This window comes from Mobula birostris, chromosome 5 (genome assembly GCF_030028105.1).
Source record: "Mobula birostris isolate sMobBir1 chromosome 5, sMobBir1.hap1, whole genome shotgun sequence".
Classification (NCBI taxonomy): Eukaryota; Metazoa; Chordata; class Chondrichthyes; order Myliobatiformes; family Myliobatidae; genus Mobula; species Mobula birostris.
Genome location: NC_092374.1, coordinates 181,129,930 through 181,149,005, shown reverse-complemented (window position 1 = coordinate 181,149,005; position 19,076 = coordinate 181,129,930). Strand labels below are relative to the sequence as shown.

The 19,076-nt window shown below is 44.3% G+C and overlaps 1 protein-coding gene across 3 annotated transcripts in view; it reads left to right on the top strand.

The window, feature by feature from the left end:
- The first annotated feature begins 3,343 nt into the window (after nucleotides 1–3,343).
- The window catches only part of LOC140197387 (uncharacterized), a 38,583-nt gene continuing 22,850 nt past the window's right edge, over nucleotides 3,344–19,076 (top strand). For 2 of the 3 annotated variants that reach the window (XR_011885938.1, XM_072257347.1), the window contains exons 1-2: nucleotides 3,344–3,602; nucleotides 4,791–5,159. Coding sequence is in view for 2 of the 3 variants with exons in the window: in XM_072257347.1 (XP_072113448.1) it covers nucleotides 4,808–5,159 (352 nt within the window). In the remaining variant the exon portion in view is untranslated. Of the gene's footprint in view, nucleotides 3,603–4,142; nucleotides 4,201–4,790; nucleotides 5,160–19,076 lie in introns of those variants that run through there. The other variant, XM_072257348.1, reaches the window with a different exon arrangement.

Below are 19,076 nucleotides of genomic sequence, written 5' to 3'. Positions count from 1 at the left end.
TCAAGACTCCTGCCCCCAGCCTCACCTCGCCTCAGAGCTCCTGCCCCCAGCCTCGCCTCACCTGCAGTCTGCTGCCCCCAGCCTCACCTCGCCTCACGGCTCCTGCCCCCAGCCTCGCCTCACCTGAAGTCTGCTGCCCCCAGCCTCGCCTCGCCTCACGGCTCCTGCCCCCAGCCTCGCCTCAAGGCTCCTGCCCCCAGCTTCGCCTCACCTCACCTCACCTCAAGGCTCCTGCCCACAGCCTCGCTTCACTTCGCCTCAAGGCTCCTGCCCTCAGCCTCGCCTCACCTCAAGGCTCCTGTCCCCAGCCTCAGCCTCGCCTCACCTCTAGGCTCCTGCCCCCAGCCTCGCCTCGCCTCAAGGCTCCTTCCCCCAGCCTCGCCTCACCTCGCCTCAAGGCTCGTACCCCCAGCCTCGCTTCACCTCAAGGCTCGTACCCCCAGCCTTGCCTCGTCTCCAGGCTCCTGCCCTCAGCATCGCCTTGCTTTGCCTCGCCTCACCTCAAAGCTCCTGCCCTCAGCATCGCCTCGCCTCGCCTCAAGGCTCCTACCCCCAGCCTCGCCTCGCTTCGCCTCAAGGCTCCTGCCCACAGCCCTGCTTTGCCTCGTCTCTTGCCTAGTTCTGGGGTCCGAGCCAGAGGCAAGACCCAAGTACTGGGTCCTTGTCCAGTCTCTGGCTTGGAGTCTATCCAGCCTCCAGTCTCCAGCCTACCTTCTAGCCTGAAGACTCCAGCCTCCTGCCTATCCTCAAGCCTGAAGACTCCATCCTCCTGCCCAGCCTCTAGCCTGAAGACTCCAGCCTCCTGCCTAGCCTCTAGCCTGAAGACTCCAGCCTCCTGCCTAGCCTCTAGCCTGAAGACTCCAGCCTCCTGCCTAGCCTCTAGCCTGAAGACTCCAGCCTCCTGCCTAGCCTCTAGCCTCTAACCTAGCCAAGCCAAGCCAAGCCTCGCCTCTAGCCTCTTGCCAAGCCAAGTCTCTAGCCTCTAGCCTCTTGCCAAGCCAAGCCAAGTCTCTAGTCTCTAGCCTCTTGCCAAGCCAAGCCAAGTCTCTAGTCTCTAGCCTCTAGCCTCTAGCCAAGCCAAGCCAAGCCTCTAGCCTCTTGCCAAGCCAAGCCTCTAGCCTCTTGCCAAGCCAAGTCTCTAGCCTCTAGCCTCTTGCCAAGCCAAGCCAAGTCTCTAGCCTCTAGCCTCTAGCCTCTTGCCAAGCCAAGCCAAGTCTCTAGCCTCTAGCCTCTAGCCTCTTGCCAAGCCAAGCCGTCTCTAGCCTCTAGCCTCTATCCTCTTGCCAAGCCATGTCTCTAGCCTCTAGCCTCTTGCCATCCAAGCCAAGTCTCTATCCTCTATCCTCTTGCCAAGCCATGTCTCTAGCCTCTAGCCTCTTGCCATCCAAGCCAAGTCTCTATCCTCTATCCTCTTGCCAAGCCAAGCCAAGTCTCTAGCCTCTAGCCTCAAGCCTGAAGACACCAGCCTCGTCCTGCCTGCAAGCCTCGTCCTTGCCTAGTTCTGGGGTCCGAGCCAGAGGCAAGACCAGGTACTGAGTCCTTGTCCAGTTTTTAGCTCAGAGTCCAAGACTGGGATGCTAGCTCTCTTGTCCAGTCTTGTTCCAGGTTCCTGGTTTTCCTGTCCATGTCCTTGCCCTCAGCCTGTATCCTAGTCCTGTCCCTAGTACTTTAGTGTCTGTGTCTTGCACTTGGGTCCATTCCCAACCACCGCCTTCTGACACAAACAGTCCTTCCAGGTGAGGCAACACTTCACTTGTGAGTCTGTTGGGGTCATCTATTGCATCCGGTGCTCCTGATGTGGCCTCCTCTACATCAGTGAAACCCAACGCGGATTGGGGGACCGCTTCATCGAGCACCTCCACTCCGTCCACCACAACAGACAGGATCTCCTGGTAGCCACCCACTTCAACTCTGCTTCCCACTCCTATTCAGATATGTCCATACATGGCCTCCTCTACTGCCATGATGAGGCTAAACTCAGGTAGGAGAAACAACACCTCATACACCATCTGGGTAGTCTCCAGCCCCTTGCTATGATCATAGAATTCTCCAACTTCCAGTAATTCCCTCCCCCTCCCTTCCTCTATCCCTATTTCACTCTGCCCCCTCCCCCAGCTGCCTATCACCTCCCTCTTGGTTCCACCTCCTTCTACTACCCATTGTGTTTTCCCCTATTCTTTCTTCACCTTTCCTGCCTATCACCTCCATGCTTCCCCCTTCCCCCACCCTTTGTCTTTCTCCTTACTGGTTTTTCACCTGGAACCTACCAGCCTTCTCCTTCCCACCCTCCCCTCACCTTCTTTATAGGGTCTCTCACCCTTCCCTCTACAGTCCTGACAAGGGTTCCGGCCTGAAACATTGACTGATCTTTTCCACGGATGTTGCCCAACCTGCTGAGTTCCTCCAGCGTGTTGTGAGCGTTATTTAAACTAGCTGGCTAGCTGCTAAGGAGCTGCTCTATTGCAGACATCCCACCTCTACCGGAAGTTCTGGGAGTCTCCCGCAAATTGATGGTGCTACCTCCCCGAAATGAGTTTTTGCAGGGTGGGATATCTGCTTATGTCACTAAGGACTCTAGTAAATTTCTACAGATGTACCATGGAGATCATTCTGACTGGTCTGATATGAAGACTCCATCGCAGAGGACCAAAACAGGTTCCCTGGAAAGTTATACCAGCCAGCTCCATTACGGGCAATTCCCTGTACACCATCGGAAGACACCTTCAAAATGCGCTGCTTCATGAGGAACTCTCAGCATCCGGGATAGGCCCTCTTATCATCACTACCATTAACGAGGTGATACAGGAGCCTGAAGACCGACAGTCAACGTCTTAGCAACATCTTTCCCTCTCCGCCATCAGACTTCTGAGCGGTCAATGAACACATGAACACTGTCTCACCTTTTCTCTTTCTATTTACTCACTTCATGTTACTTTCAGAATTTTTGTCGTGCATTGATACTCAAAACAACACGTTTGTGATAATAAACCTGATTCTGATTTGGAGGCTCCTGAAGTTGACGGCGGAATGAGAACTGATTGGAAAAGTGATGATATTTTCGAGTTCTGCAGAAGTGTAGGAAGCAACCGCCCTGTTGTTATCAGTGTATCTGAAAGAGATTTGGAGAAATGCGCCCCCCAGCAGGTCAGAGACAAAGACTGTTGCACGTGGCCTAAGAGCAATAGTTTACGTCTGTGTGATTGCCTTTGTTCTCGAGAAAGTGTTGAATGTTAATGGTTTGTTTCTTGGTGGGAAGGCGGGGTCGAGAGTCATTTGCTTGAACTTGGCGTTGCAATATTATTTTTCCGTAGTGTGAATCTAGTGTCGAACAGCGATCGTATACGGCCAATGAAGTATTTAACTCTTATGTAAATTTAGATAGTCCACTCGCTCTTCCCGGAAGCACCGAACTACCTGAGCTGCTGCTGAGCTGAGGTCCATCCCTAAGCCGAGACTGGACGAGTATCAACACGGCATTTAAATACTCATTCCAGAAACTCAACTTACTCTAACAGTAAACACGGCCTCCGACAAAGTGCCATTGAAAGAAGCTTCTGGGCTGTGCAGCTTCTATCTTTTTACCTACCTCGTTGTTGTTAACGGTAAGAGTTTTCAGAACTAACGATCAGACAAACAGTTTGTGTTTCAAGGTTGTTTCAGAATGTATTCAAAGCAACGAATATACTACGTACGTCCGTGTCAGATGTTGGTGGAACTGATATTTAATAAAACCACGTCCCGCAGATTGAATAAACAACACATATCGTTGGTGTACGTTCACCAGCAACTTTGATGTGTGTTGCTTGAATTTCCAGCATCTGCAGAATTCCTCGTGTTTCCGCAGATTGAATAGTTGGTTTCTGTTTGGATACTAGATTTAAGAGCATAAGATAAATGCAGGCTGGTGGAGAAAGGGCGAGGCGGTTTTACTAACCAGAAAGCGCTTTCAGAGCTGGCATCAGCAGACTGGGTTGTGTTATTTTAATCCAGATCTCTCAAAAACAACCTCCGGGCGGGATCACCGAAGGCTCCGCAAGCAACTACCTCTCGTCCCAGGAGACCGCCCCTTGGACTCGTCAGGGTACTACACCCCTCTCCCCCCGCCACACACACACACACACACACACACACACACACACACACACACACACACACACACACACACACCCTTCTGGCTCAGCGGACATAAAACAATATGTGGTGGGTATCATTGACAAACTGTAACTTGCAAACTGGTTTAAAAGAGACACATTTGGACACCCTGTTAGCGCATTGGCCCGACTGCTGCAGACCTAAATCAACTCGGCTGTCTGTCGCCAAGCTCGGACGGGGCTGCGGAATCTAAATTCTGGCGTTGTTTCCATCAGTTACTGTGCAAGGCAGAACAGACTAATCACCACTTGAATGTGTTCTCCCCTAGTGTAATGTTAATATTGAATTTCACAGACGGGCTCTAAGAACAGCTCAGCGAACCAAAGAGCTGAAATTTCCAGTACTGAACGTAAAGGATCAGCAACGTATATTGGAGACGTATTCAGATAGAGTGGTTTTTATGAAGACCATGACATGGGAGCAGATTTAGGCCATTTGGCGCATCGAGTCTGCTCCGCCATTCAATCATTGCTGATCCGTTTTTTCCCCACTCCCCGGCCTTCTCCCCGTCACCTTCGATGCCGTGTCCGATTAATAACCGATCAATCTCTGCCTTAAATACACCCAACGGCCTGTCCTCCACAGCTGCCTGTGGTAACAAGTTCTATAAATTAAGAGGATTGCTATTTTTCCTTTAGCCGCTGTAACACTGAGAATGCATCCGGACCGCCTGACAGGGACGGTCGGACAGTTTGTGCTCCTACCGGCCTCCTACACCAACTCAGACTCGGGCGGGTATCTGCGGATCACATGGACCAAGACCGGCACAAGAATTGTAGATTTTCGATGTCCCTCGGACAGAAACGGCAACTTAGTTGGATTTACCCACACCATTCCCATTGCCGACCACTATAAATACCGGGCCGTGCTTTTTCCAGAGAATGCATCCTTACTGATGAAAGATTTGCAGACCAGCGACAGCGGGATTTATGAATTATCCATTAGCTGCTCAACGGGAACTGAAAAAGGCAGTTTGTACTTGACCGTGCAGCCGTCTGATAGAATGGGTAGGTACATTTTCATGATATGAAGTCCTCTTTGCAGTTGTTAGGAAAGTTTTCATTCCGAATCCAGTGACATCCAGACTCAACATTAATCATGAGATTTATAACTAAAGCTTTGTTGAGTGTCCTCTCCTGTACAAGGTTCAGGCTTTTTATTTCCGGAATGTCGGCATTATACATATGTTTTTAATCTCTGCATGTTCTCACCAACTGCAGTCTGATTGTACCATTTACCTACCTAGTGAGGGCAGTTTACAATAACCAATCAACAGTGTTTGGGATGCGGGAAGAACCGGGATCATCCGGGGGGAACCCATGCCCTCATAGGGAGAATGTGCATTCTCCACGCCGGCAGCTCCCGAGCTTGGGACAGAGGCAGTCGCTGTGTCACTGTGTCGCCCGGTGTTTCCACCGCTCTCTGATGTTTCAATTTCCAGCTTTTGTTCAATTTGCTTTCAAAAGATCAGAGCAATTTGCTCTGATGTTTGCTTCCCCTCATGCTGGCTGTGGCAAGTACCTAGCCTCTATTTAAAATGCAATAAATATCGGAATATAGGCATTACCCACGGCCTATTGATCCTGAAACTTCAGAGCGAGACACCCACTTGAAAGTCCTCCTTATCATGGTGCTCACGACAACCTCCGTGTTTAATCCGAGCAACAGTGGAAGAACAATCCATTTTTAATTCAGGAGGGTGAGTGACTTGACGGGAAACTACTGCCGGTATGTTGCCCTTATGCCTCCTTTCATTATCCATATGGGAGGGAGAGATGGGGTTTTGGGAGGAGCTGTCAGCATAGCCTCAGAAGTGACTGCAGTGGGTTTCATAGATAGTGGAGTGGAGCTTCTGCATATCAGCGGTGGGTACCCCACACAGCCCATTGTCAGTTTTATGTGGTACACCCAGTTGAGTTTCTGTTCATTGCTGACCTTAGTAACGCTGGTCAGGAAGTGATGATAATGTTATTGAATATCAAGAGTAGGTGTTTTGGTGTTGGATATGATCACTACCTTTGCAATTTTAAGATGTCACTGCTACCTAAAACGTATCTGCTAATGTCCCAATACTTATTGATTTCCCCTCCAACTCCCCCCACTACCTCCGCCACTGTAGTTCATTTTCCATTTATTCTTTGAAACCCATGTAATGTTGAACATCTCTGATATGGGAAGGAAAAATATTCTCCAATGGTCTCGTGACCAGCATTTCCCAGGCACTCTTCTAGAAAATCTTCCCCACACAACTTATAGATTTTGATGTACTAAATTAATTATTCAACTGGTGTTTACAAACTTAAGTAGATGTATATTCCTTGCTGTAGATATGATATTGCCATTTTACAAGCTTTTCAATTATCTTACAACATATTAAAATTGTATCATCTAGTATATTGTTTTATATACCTCATTTTTTAAATCCCACCTGCTGTGTTCATAATCACACTAACTGTGAATCATGCTCAAGTAAAACATTAATAATCTGCTCGTCCATTGTTTGGAAATCCCAAATACTCATCACTTTTTTACCAGAGGCCCATTTCCTGTAGTTGCTTTATAAACAGGGCTGCCCAGTTTCCCCTGTTTAATAAATTGTACCTAATATAATTTAATAATTCCATTGTTCCCTTTAAACTCACCTGGGCCTGGTTTCCCACACTCCCTTTAATCTCACTCAATTTTTACCACTCCCTTTAAATTCACTGGGTTCAGTTTTCTGCATTTCCTTTAAACTTACTGGGGGCACTGGGAATTTTATTACACTGCTGTGTTGAGCTGTGACATTAAACCTGATTCTGATTTTGAAAAATGGGTGAATTTGAATATTAACTAGAACCATACTGCACACTATTGGCCTGTCAGCCCAGGAAGTTGTGTTAATCATTCCCTTCCCTGCTATACTATCCCTGACCCTCCACTGTTCTTTCATGCATGTGCTCATGAACAGGTCTCATAAATGCCCCTAATCCATCACACTCTACTATCATCACAAGCAGTGCATTCCAGACACTTACAATTCTCCGTGTAAAAAAGAAAGCTACCTCTGACATCTCCTCTGAATCTTTCTCCAATCACTTTGAAAGGATATGCTCTGGTATTAGCCATTGTCATGCTGGGAAAAAGATAGTGGCTGTTCTGGCCGTTCATTCTGTTGATGCCTCATATAATGCACACAGCTCCAAGTTGTTTCTCATCCTGCCTTGCTCCGAAGGGAAAAAAACATAGCTCACTCAGCCTTTCGCCATAAGACATGTCCTGGTATTCTCCTCTGCATCCTCTCTAAAGCTTCTCTATCTGAAATGAACAAATTTCTTTGGAGCAATATCTAATGGTCTGCCAATCCAACACCAAAAGAAGGCCCATGGGGCTGGACTGAAACCTCATTGTTTACCTCATTTTCTTGTTTTGTGACAACTGGGAGCTTTGAAATTATTTGTGTACATTAATGACATTGACTAACACTTCAAGAATATGTTCATTATGACCTCCATTTTACTTAACTATTGATAAATGCATTTTAAGCCAGGATCAATATGCCATGGGGACTGGTAAAAGGGAAGCTCTGGCCTCGAGCATTTCTTTCATTATGATTATCATCTGGAATAATGGATAGGAAAGATGTAGAAAAAAATCTAAATTAATTTATACTGCAGAAAAACACTGACGAGAGATACCTGGTCAATTGTTGAAGTAGAGCTTTCCATCAAAACTTGACAGCTTTTCCATGATTCATTATACTACAGAGAGAAACAATGGGCATGTCTTGAACACAAGTTCACATCGGCACAGTAGCTCAATTAGTAGAACAATCCCTCAGGGCACAAGGGACCTGGGTTCAATCTTGATTTTTGGATGCTGTGTCTGTGTTGAATTTATACATTCTCCCTATGACAATGTGGGTATCCTCTGCATATTCCAATTTCTTCCCACGTCCCAAAGATATGCAATATAAGAAAATTGAAAATGCCAGAAATACTCAGCAAGTCAGGCCAAATCATAATTCTGATGAAGATTCTTTGACCTGAAGCATCAGTCTGACCTGCCAATTCCAGCAGCATTTCCCATTTGTTTTCGGTTTGCAGCGCCTGCAGTTCCTCAATTTCCAATGACATGCATGTCTTTTGGTGCATTAGCACAACATGTTGCCCTTGGTGTCTCGATCACTGGCAGAATCTGGGGAGGAATTAGAAATTAATCTAAGATTTATGTAAATAGGTTGCTGATGATCGGCATGGACCGAGTGGGTAAAAGGGTCTGTTTCCATGTTGTGTCTTTCTGTGATGACTTCCACTGCAAATCCTGACGCGGATATGCTTTACAGAGGTCAGGAGATTACCACTTTTAAAGACTGTTAACTTTTGACTGCATAATTTTCCTAGATTAAGCAAAGAATTTGATTCCCCTATCTTCCCTAATGCCTTGGTATTCCATTTTCACGTAGTCTAAAGTCTGAATGATAATTTCATTTTCTTTTTGGCAATGTCTGATAATCTCCCAGTGTTTCTGCTAATTCCATTATTGTACACGGAATTATTGTCTGCATATTATTACAGGCATCAAAAGTAGTTTCAGAATTAACACACAAATTGTATTCAGTGAGACACATGAACTGAAGTTAGTCTTGAAATAAGTGTTTAAGGTAAAATAGATTAAAAGCCAAAGCAATACTGAACCCATGAACACTACCTCACTACTTTTTATCTCTCTTTTTGCACTTTATATTTAATTTAACTTTTTAATATATATATAGAATATTTACTGTAATTTATAAGTGTTTTTATTATTTATTGCAATGTACCACTGCCGCATAACAAGAAGTTTCATGACATATGCCGGTGATACAAAACCTGATTCTGATTCTGAACATAATGCCCTTTTGTAATATTACTATGCATTAATTTGTTTTTAATGTATTAAGAGTAAGCTGGATAATAAATTAAATATAGAAGTATAATTACTGAAGGTATTACATTCTTCTTAAGTCACTTTATTGTGATTACTGGTAGAGGATAATGTCAAGGAAATTATGAAATTCTTACAGATTACACAGTTGAGGTGTGACTGGAGAGTGTGTACAATGGAGATGGTATTCAGCCAGTGCTGGGGGAAAGGGGTTACTTTCTTTAGAATGAAATGAGAGCATCCACACAAAAAATGGATTAAATCCTCACAGTAAGGTATTGATAATATTTTTGGAGAATTTAAACTTATTTGGCAGCAAAATGAACAACGCAGTGAGATATTAATTAAGTGCAAAAAAAAGCTGCTCATTGGAAAATAGCAACAGAGTGAGGAGTTCAGGAGGATTATGCAAAGCAAACTCAGATGAGTCTGAAGTGCATATGCATGAACACGTAACATGGCGCAAAGATTTTCAGGACTGAGAATTTAATAGTTGACTCACAGTGATTTAAAAACACTGGGAAGAGAGAAAGCTTGGCATGGGGAGGAGGATTAAATTTTCAGGCATATTACAAAATAATGTGACAATGGATTCATGTATTCTGATATGGGATAATATTAAAGGGTGAAGAGAGGGAGCAGTGCTGGACATACTGTACATTGAAGAGAAATTATTTAATGAAGACAGAGTATTTCCAACTCAGCAAACAAGGAAACCTCTGTGACGTCTAGCTCTAGGGAAATAAGTGCATGATATGGAACATACTTTGCGGGGAGCACATAATACTATAGGATCATGAATAGTTATGGAAAAACAAATATTTCTATGTCTGAGGGTAACTAGAGAGCTGTTTAATGTAATGGATAGAGCAGCTTCAGGACGTATAAGCCACAAGTAAGCAGATTTCCTGTCCTCCTCAACCAGTATGGTCTACCAAGCCAAATGTGCCGAACACATTGAGAGAACTTGTTTGATTGGTACCTCAACTACTTTTGGATTTTGGATTTCTACATTTTGGATCTCCCCCTCCCCCTCCCACTTTTAAATCTCTTACTAGCTCTTCCTTCAGTTAGCCCTGAGGAAGGGTCTCGGCCTGAAACGTCAGCTGTACATCTTCCTAGAGCTGCTGCCTGGCCTGCTGCGTTCACCAGCAACTTTGATGTGTGTTGAAAGAACTGTACATTATAGACAAACAAACAGGAGCTAATACAACTACTTCTCTGAATATTTAAACATGTTAAGTAACTGGAATTTTGCAAGCGGCACAGGTTTTGTTCTGTCAGAAGTGCCACGGGCAGATGGTGCCTTTAATTAAGCACTTTTGGTGAACTTCTTGCACAATATAAACCAGATCCCTCAGGAAATATTTCAGAAAGTTTCTTCCCTTTCCAGGCATCTAGGAGCAGTTGCAGCTTCCAACTGCAGACAAATCAACAAAAACGGAATCAAACCACTGACTGCCAAATATGACTAAGGATCATAACAGATTGTGGCCTTGATAAATACAATTCTTTTCCCCAGTTACAGTATACATCACTTCCCATATTAAGCAGAGCACATTTCTTTTATACTACTAAGCATTACACTTAGGCAGTTTTAAAATTCTATTTATTTGTTTTTCAGATCTGGACATGAACATATTGTTTACCGCAAGTTGCCTTTAAGAAATTGTGTGAGCCAGCTACTTGAATTGCAATCCTTCTACTTGAGGTGCTAACTATGCTATTGGAGGGCATCCAAGGGCTTACATCAGTGACAATGAAGGAAACCTGCGCATGATAGTGGTTTCCTGCATCTGCTTCCCTTGTCTTTCGTCACAGCACAAGTTGCAGGTTTAGGTCCGGGTCTCCTGGTCAAGTAAAGTATTGTATTTTGGTTGGTACGTTGTGCAGCTACTGTGAACTGGGGAAGATAGAAGGAATGTTTCTGATAGTAGCTGAGGTACCAATCAAACAATTTTCTTTTTACTGGACAGTGTCAATCTTCTTGATAGTAATCAAAACTACATTCATCCAAGCAAGTCAAGCATTTTCAACGACAATGCTGACATTGCCAACCTTTGACCCATTATTGCATTCAGGCATTTATATGTGAACACCCAGTCAATAATTACACTCATCAACACTAAGGGGGTATTCTTGCATCATACTTCACCCCTCCCACCTGGTCTTACCTATCACCACAGCTTGTCCTCCATCCATCCTCATCCCACCCCACCTTACGATACTGGGTGCTGCTCCCTTCCTTTCCAGTCCAGATGAAGGGTCTCGGACTGAAATATTGACTATTTAATGCCCTCCACAGGTATTATCTGACCTGCTATGTTCTTTCAGCATTTTTGTGTACTCCTCAAGATTTCTGGCATCTGCAGAATCTCCCAAGGTCAGAATTGAACCCTATGGATCCCTGTCACTGCAAGACAGAGGCTCTATGAGCTGCACCACTGTGCACCCTGCCAGTAAATCTCCGTGGAAGATATTCTATGACTAAGTAAAATGTAGCAGAGAGGTTACTGAGACTAAAATCCCATACATCCCAAGGATGCTGTGATCAACATTTTTGAGTTTCTATTGTTATTGCATTGGCCATTACAGATGCATTGGTTATTACTTTCAAAATTAATCTGAGTCTGGAATAGTTCCTGTGTAGTGAAGAACAGTAAATGTGAGTCCGCTTCTTAGTCTGCCCCATATACTCGCCATACTGCTTGGTGCCCACGCCTGAAGGATTTTGTTCCCAAATATCGTCTTTGTTTTTATCCTTGTCTGACAATTTTTAAAGTTCTAATATAAGACCATAAGATATAGGAACAGAATTAGGCCATATGGTCCATTGAGTCTGTTCACTGTTTCATGATGGCCAATCCATTTTCCTCTCAGCCCCGATCTCCTGATTTCTCCCCGTATCCCTTCATACCCTGACCAATCAAGAATCTATCAACCTCTGCCTTAAATATGCATAGAGATTTGGCCTCCACAGCTGCCAGTGGCAATGTATTCCACAAATTCACCACTATCTGACTAAAGAACCTCCTCATAATCACTGTTCTAAAAGGACACCCTTCTATTCTGAGGCTGTGTCCTCTGGTCTTTGACTCTTATACCATAGGAAACATCCTCTCCACATCCACTCTATCAAGGCCTTTCATCATTTGATAGGTTTCAATGAGGTAACACCTCATTTTTTCCGAATTCAAGTGAATACTGGTCCAGAGCCATCAACACTCTTCATACGATAGGCCACTAAAACCTGGAATTATTTTTGTGAACCTCCTTTGAACCCTCTTGACTTTCAGTACATCCTTTCTAAGAGAAGGAGCCCAAAACTGCCCATAATATTCCAAGTGAGGCCTCACCAGTGCTTTATAAAGTTTCAACATTACAACCTTGCTTTTACGTTCTAGTCCTCTTGAAATGAATGCTAACATCACATTTGCCTTCCTCACCACAGACTCACCCTGCAAAGTAACCTTTAGGGATTCCTGCTCAAGGATTCCCAAGTCCCTTTACACCTCAGTTTTTTGTATCTTGTATAGTCAACCCTTTCATTTCTTCTCCCAAAGTTCATGACTATACACTTTCCAATATAGTATGCCATCTACTGCTTCTAATCTGGCCATTCACCTAATCTGCCTAATTCCTTCTGTAGCCTCTCTACTTCCTCAAAACTACCTGCCCCTCCACTTATCTTCATATTTTTTGCAAACTTTACAACAGAGCCAGCAATTCCATCATTCAAATCATTGTAATGTAATGTAAAAAGAATTGGTCCCAACACAGATCCCTGCAGAACCCCACTAGTCACCAGCAGCCCACTCTTCATCTCCTGCCAATCAGTCACTGCCAATTATCCATGCTAGAATCTTTCCTGTAAAACTATGGGCTCGTAGCTTGTTAAGCAGCTTCGTGTGGCATCTTGTCAAAGGCCTTCTGAAAATGCAAGTACACAACATCAACTGATTCTCCTTTGTCTATCCAGCTTGTTACTTCTTCAGAGAGTTCCAACAGATATGTCAGACAAGATTTTTTCCTTAAGGAAATCATGCTGACTACAGTCTATTTTATCATGTATCTCCAAGTACCCCAAAACAATCAACTCCAACATCTTCCCAACCTCTGAGGTCAGCCTAACTGGCCTATAATTTCCTTTTATTCTGCTTCTCTCCCTTGTTGATGAGTGGAATGACATTTGCAATTTTCCAGTCTTCTAAAACCATTCCAGAATCTACTGATTCTTGAAAGATCATTACTAATATCTCCACAATCTCTTCTACCTCTTCTTTCAGAATCCTGGGGGTGTACACCATCTGGTCTGGGTGACTTATTTACCTTCAGATCTTTAAGTCTCCCAAGAAACTTCTCTCTAGTTATGATAACTTCACACATTTTGTGACACCTGACACCTTGAACTTCCACCATACACCATACTGCTAGTGTTTTCCTCAGTGAAGAATGATACAAAATACTCATTCAGTTTGTCTGCCATTTCCGTGACCCCAATTACTACCTCTCCAGCATGATTTTCCAATTGTAGATATCCACTCTCTTCTCGCTGTTCCACCTTATGTATCTGAAGAAACATTTTTTATCACCATTAATATTATTGGTTAGCTTACTTTCATATTCCAGCTATATCTTAATTACTTTTCAGTTGCCTTCTGTTGGTTTTTAAAAGCTTCCCAATCCTCTAGCTTCCACTAATTGTTGCTCAGTTATATGTTGTCTCTTTGGCTTTTATGTTGGCTTTGACTTCTCTTGTTAGCCACAGTTGTGACAACTTTCCTTCAGAATATTCCTTCCTCTTTGAGATGTATGTATTCTGTGCTTTCCAAATTGTTTGCAGAAATTCCAGCCTTTGTTGCTCTGCCATCATCCCTGCCAGTGTTCTTTTCCAATCAATTTTGGCCAACTTCTCTCTCATGCCTCTGTAATTCCCTTTACTCTATGGTAGTACTGATACATCTGACTTTAACTTCTCCTTCTCAAATTTCAGAGTGAATTCAATTTTATTTTGATCACTTTCCCCTAAGGGTTCCCTTACCTTAAAGATCTCTAATCAGTTCTGGTTCATCACACAACACCCAGTCCAGAATAGCTGATTCCCCTTGTGGGCTCAACAATGAGCTGCTCTAAAAAGCCACCTTGTAGGCATTCTAGAAATCCTTCTCTTGGGATTCAGCACCAACCTGATTTCCCCAATCTGCCTGCATATGGAAATATCCCAAGAGGGTACTGCCTCTTGTAATGCATTTTTATCTCCCATTGTCATTTGTAGACCACATCCTCACTAATGTTTGGGGGTCAGTATACATCTCCCATCAGGGTCCTTTTACTCTTGCAGTTCCTTAGCTCTATCCACAATGAATCAACACCTTCCGACCCTATGTCACCTCTTTCTAATGATTTGATTTATTTTTTTACCAACAGAATAACGCTACCCATCTGCCTTCCTGCCTATCCTTTGGATGCAGTGTGTATCCTTCAACATTAAACTCACAATATCTAAAGTTGTATAATTATTACTGAGGAAATGGCCACAGGTGTACTCTGCACTGGCTGTGCATTTCCCCTCCTTCTCCTGACAGTCATTTGGTTATCTCCTGCAATCTCAGTGTGACTACCTCCCTGTAGCTCCTGTCTATCACCTCCTCATTCTCCCATGTGTCAAAGGTCATCGAGCTGCATCTCTGGTTCCCTAATCTGTTCTCTCAGGAGCTGCAATTCAATACACCTGGTGCAGATGTGTTTATCTGGGAGGCTGGATGTCTCCCGGACTTCCTGCATCCACACACAATACAAAACACGGCCCCTGGAGCCATTCTCACTACACTACTATGCCTTAACAGAAGTAATAAGATAGAGTCCTTAAAGTGAAACCATTGGTTGTGGGATCATCTCAATAGATGAGTGTAGTTATCCTCTTTTGTTCACGAGCCTAATGGTTGAGGGGTAGTGACTGTTCTTGAAGCTGGTGGTGCAAGTCCTGAGACTCTGGTACCTTCTACCTGATGGCAGCAGCGAAGAAAGAGCATGGCCTGGGGGATGAGGACCTTTGATGATCGATGCTGCTTTCCTGTGACAGCGTTTCATGTAGGTGTGTTCAGTGCCAAGTGGGCCAAGGAATACCAAATGGAACTTAACTTAGCACACTGCTACACTGTACCCTTGTTTGAGCTAAATTGGGCAGGATTTTACACAGGAAATGACAGAACCCTGTAGAGTGTTGTACTAGAGTGACTGACGGATACCTGCGTAGATCCCTGAAAGTGAGGTGAAGGCAGGGTGGTGAAGAAAGTGATTGGGCACTGACCTTCATCAGTCAGGATACTGTGTAACTGGAGCTGGGATGCTGATGAGACCACCTAGAGAACTGTGTGTATTTCTGGTCACCCAGCTACAGGAAGGAAGTCATTAAGTTGTAAATGGTGCAGGAAAGATTCATGAGGATTATACTGGAAATGGAGAGTTCAAATGTAAAAAGAGACTGGATAGGCTACAACTGTTCTCCCTGATGTGTCAGAGGCTAAGGAATTGACCCGACTGAGATCTATAAAATCATGAGAGACATAGATATGATGGGTGATCACAGTCCTTTTCCGAGTGTTAAATGAGAGGACTCAGGTTTAAAGTGAGAGCAGACTCTTTTAAACTGAGGGGCAACTTTTTCACAGATAGCGGTGGATATGACAGATGAGCTGCCAGTGGAAGTGGTAGAGACAGGTACAATGACAATGTTTAAGGGATACTTGGACACGTACGGGCATAGGAAATGCTGAGAGAGATATGGGACAAATAGAGCTAGTTCAGGTCAGTATCATGTTCGCCATGGATGACTTGTGCCAAAGGGCCTGTTTCCACGCTGGAAAACTCTAAATTATGACATGCCTCAATTATCTTTCTCAGTGAGGCACTAGGTACTCAACCTCTTCAAATGTCAAACCCCTCATCCTGTTGAATCTACTGTGGAGAGAGAAGTGAGGTGTAGCCTTCACTAAAAGCACATTCTCTCCTTGCATATGTTGCTTGGACAGCTGAACAGTTCCAGCATTTTTATTTCAGGTTTTGACCATCTATGTTAACCTCACTTTACTCCGTTCACCAGCGGTTGCGGTTAACTTGGGAAACAATTTCAGCTTGAGGGTGACGCCTTCTGCCAGCAGGGATTCTGATTGCCTGAGTGTGGCTGAGAATTCTACCCTTCCGCCTGGTGATGCCCCACCAGTGGGACAGGTTACTGGGCTGAGCGTGCCCGTGGTGAGGCACGGGATTAACGGGAGTGAGGATGAGCGCGCGAGCTGGGCAGCGCTGACAGTCTACCTTGGCACATGCCTCCAACCAACTGCCATTTTTTTTTTGCATGAGTACGCTGTGCACATGTGATTTAAAAAAAAATCTCACTAATAATGCAACGCTGTCTTTACACACTCCCATCACAGACATATTAAATACATGAAGACGTTGTTTGCATTGTTTTCTATGCACTTCTGCCTGAGGGAAGCAGAAAATAGTGCTGGGGTTGGTTTGGCCCTCGTCAATATGTTAAACCCGAGCAGACCCCCATCCCAGATCTCATTGGAGTCCCCAACACAAGATTTGATCAATACAACTGTCGATTTTTCTGTATTTACAATGGCTGAACATCCTTCTATAAACTTAAGTTACTTTCAACAATTGAAGTGCAGTTTAAAGAGATTTTGGGAGTGTATGTTGACATCTTTTTTTCACATCTCTTTGCTATTAATGGTGAGGGTTTGCATGATTAGCAATTGAAAATGTACGTTGACCTGTACTCAGAATGAAATCTTGTTCTGAATAAATGTTAAAACACACTTTTAATTGCATTAAGTGCCACAGCAGTGTAGCGGTTAGTGTTTGAGACGTTGGAGTTCAGAGTTCAATTCCCACGTCCTCCGCAATGAATCAATACGTCCTCTCTGTGGAATGTGTGGGCTTGAGAAGGCATTTGATAAGGTACCCCATGCAAGGCTTATTGAGAAAGTAAGGAGGCATGGGATCCAACTGGACATTGTCAAGTTAAGTCAAGTCAGATATACTTATATAGCACATTTTAAAACAACCCACATTCATCAAAGAACTGTACAGATCAGGGCAGATAGCTAAAATCACAAATACAAGAAACACAGACATAACCAACAAGGCAAACAGCTTATAGGCACAAAAGAAACAACACATGGGCCCAGGCACGCGCCAAAAATCAGCCACATCAGGAGGATTCAAACGCTAGTGAATAAAATTAAGTTTTGAGCCTGGATTTAAAAGAGTCGATGGAGGGGGTAGATCTGATAGGGAGGGAAATGCTGTTCCACAGTCTAGGGGCTACAATAGCAAAGGTGCAGTCACCCCTGAACTTAAGTTTAGATCGCGGGACAGCCAGGAGCCTCAAGTCAGCCGACCTGGGGGACCTGGAAGTAGAATATGGGGTTAGGAGGTCTGTGATATAAGGGGGAGCTAGCCCATTTAGGGCTTTATAAACAAACAGGAGAATCTTAAAATCAATTCTGAACTGTAATGGCAGCCAGTGGAGGGAGGCCAGGATAGGAGTAATATGGTCCCAGGCACCCAGCAGGAGCCTGGCTGCGGCATTCTGGACCAGTTGCAGGCGGGACAGGGACGACTGACTAATCCCAGTATACAGAGAGTTGGAGTAGTCCAAGCGGGAGGATATAAGGGCATGGATGACTTTCTCAAGATCTTTAAAAGGGAGAAACTATTTGATTTTGGCAATAGTACGAAGCTGGAAAAAACTGGCTTTTACTGCTGCATTAACTTGCTTGTCAAACTTAAAACTGGAATCAAATATCACACCAAGGGATTTAACATGGGGTTTGACAAGGGTGGACAAGTTACCAAGACTGTTGGTAATCACTTTGATGGAGTCAGGGGGGCAAATAGGACAACTTCAGACTTGCCTTCATTCAGCTGTAAGAAGTTTTGTGCATTCCAACACTTTATGTCCTCAAGGCAGTTCATAAGGCTGGTTATTTTTGACTGGTCCATTGGTTTCGGGGGAGATAAAACTGTGTGTCGTCAACATAACAGTGGAAAGAAATGTCATAATTTTGAATGATTTGGCAGGGGGGAAGCACGTATATATAGAGAAAAGGATGGGACCTAAGATGGAACCTTGTGGGACCCCACTAGCTGAGGGAGAAGAGAATTTGCCTATGTTGACAGAGAAGCTTCTATTTTTGAGGTAAGCTATAAACCAGTTCAAGGCAGTGCCATCAACACCAACCCTGTATTGGAGATTGTCTATTAAAATGGCGTGATCCACAGTATCGAATGCTGCGCTGAGGTCAAGAAGAATTAGAATGGCAGAGTCACCTGAGTGGATAGAGAGGAGCAGGTCATTGTACACTTTCAGCAGGGCAGACTCTGTGCTATGATAAGCCTTAAAACCAGACTGAAGTCTTTCCAAGATGTTGTTTTGGTGTAAGTAATGCAGTAATTGACTGAGAATAATCTTTTCAAGAAGCTTTGACAGGAATGGAAGTTTAGAAATAGGTCTGCAGTTACAGGGTAAATTAGGGTCTTGTGGATCCAGAACTGGCTTGCCCACAGAAGGCAAAGAGTGGTTGTAGATGGGTCATATTCTGCATGGAGGTCGGTGACCAGTGGTGTGCCTCAGGGATCTGTTCTGGGACCCATACTCTTTGTGATTTTTATAAATGACCTGGATAAGGAAGTGGAGGGATGGGTTAGTAAATTTACTGATGACACATAGGCTGGGGGTGTTGTGGATAGTGTGGAGGGCTATCGGAGGTTACAGTGGGACATCGATAGGGTGCAAAACTGGACTGAGAAGTGGCAGATGGAGCTCAACCCAGATAAGTATGAGGTGGTTCATTTTGGTAGGTCAAATATGATGGCAGAATATAGTATTAATGGTAAGACTCTTGGCAGTGTGGAGGACCAGAGGGATCTTGGGGTCTGAGTCCATAGGACATCCAAAGCTGCTACACAGGTTGACTCTGTGGTTGAGAAGGCATACGGTGCAT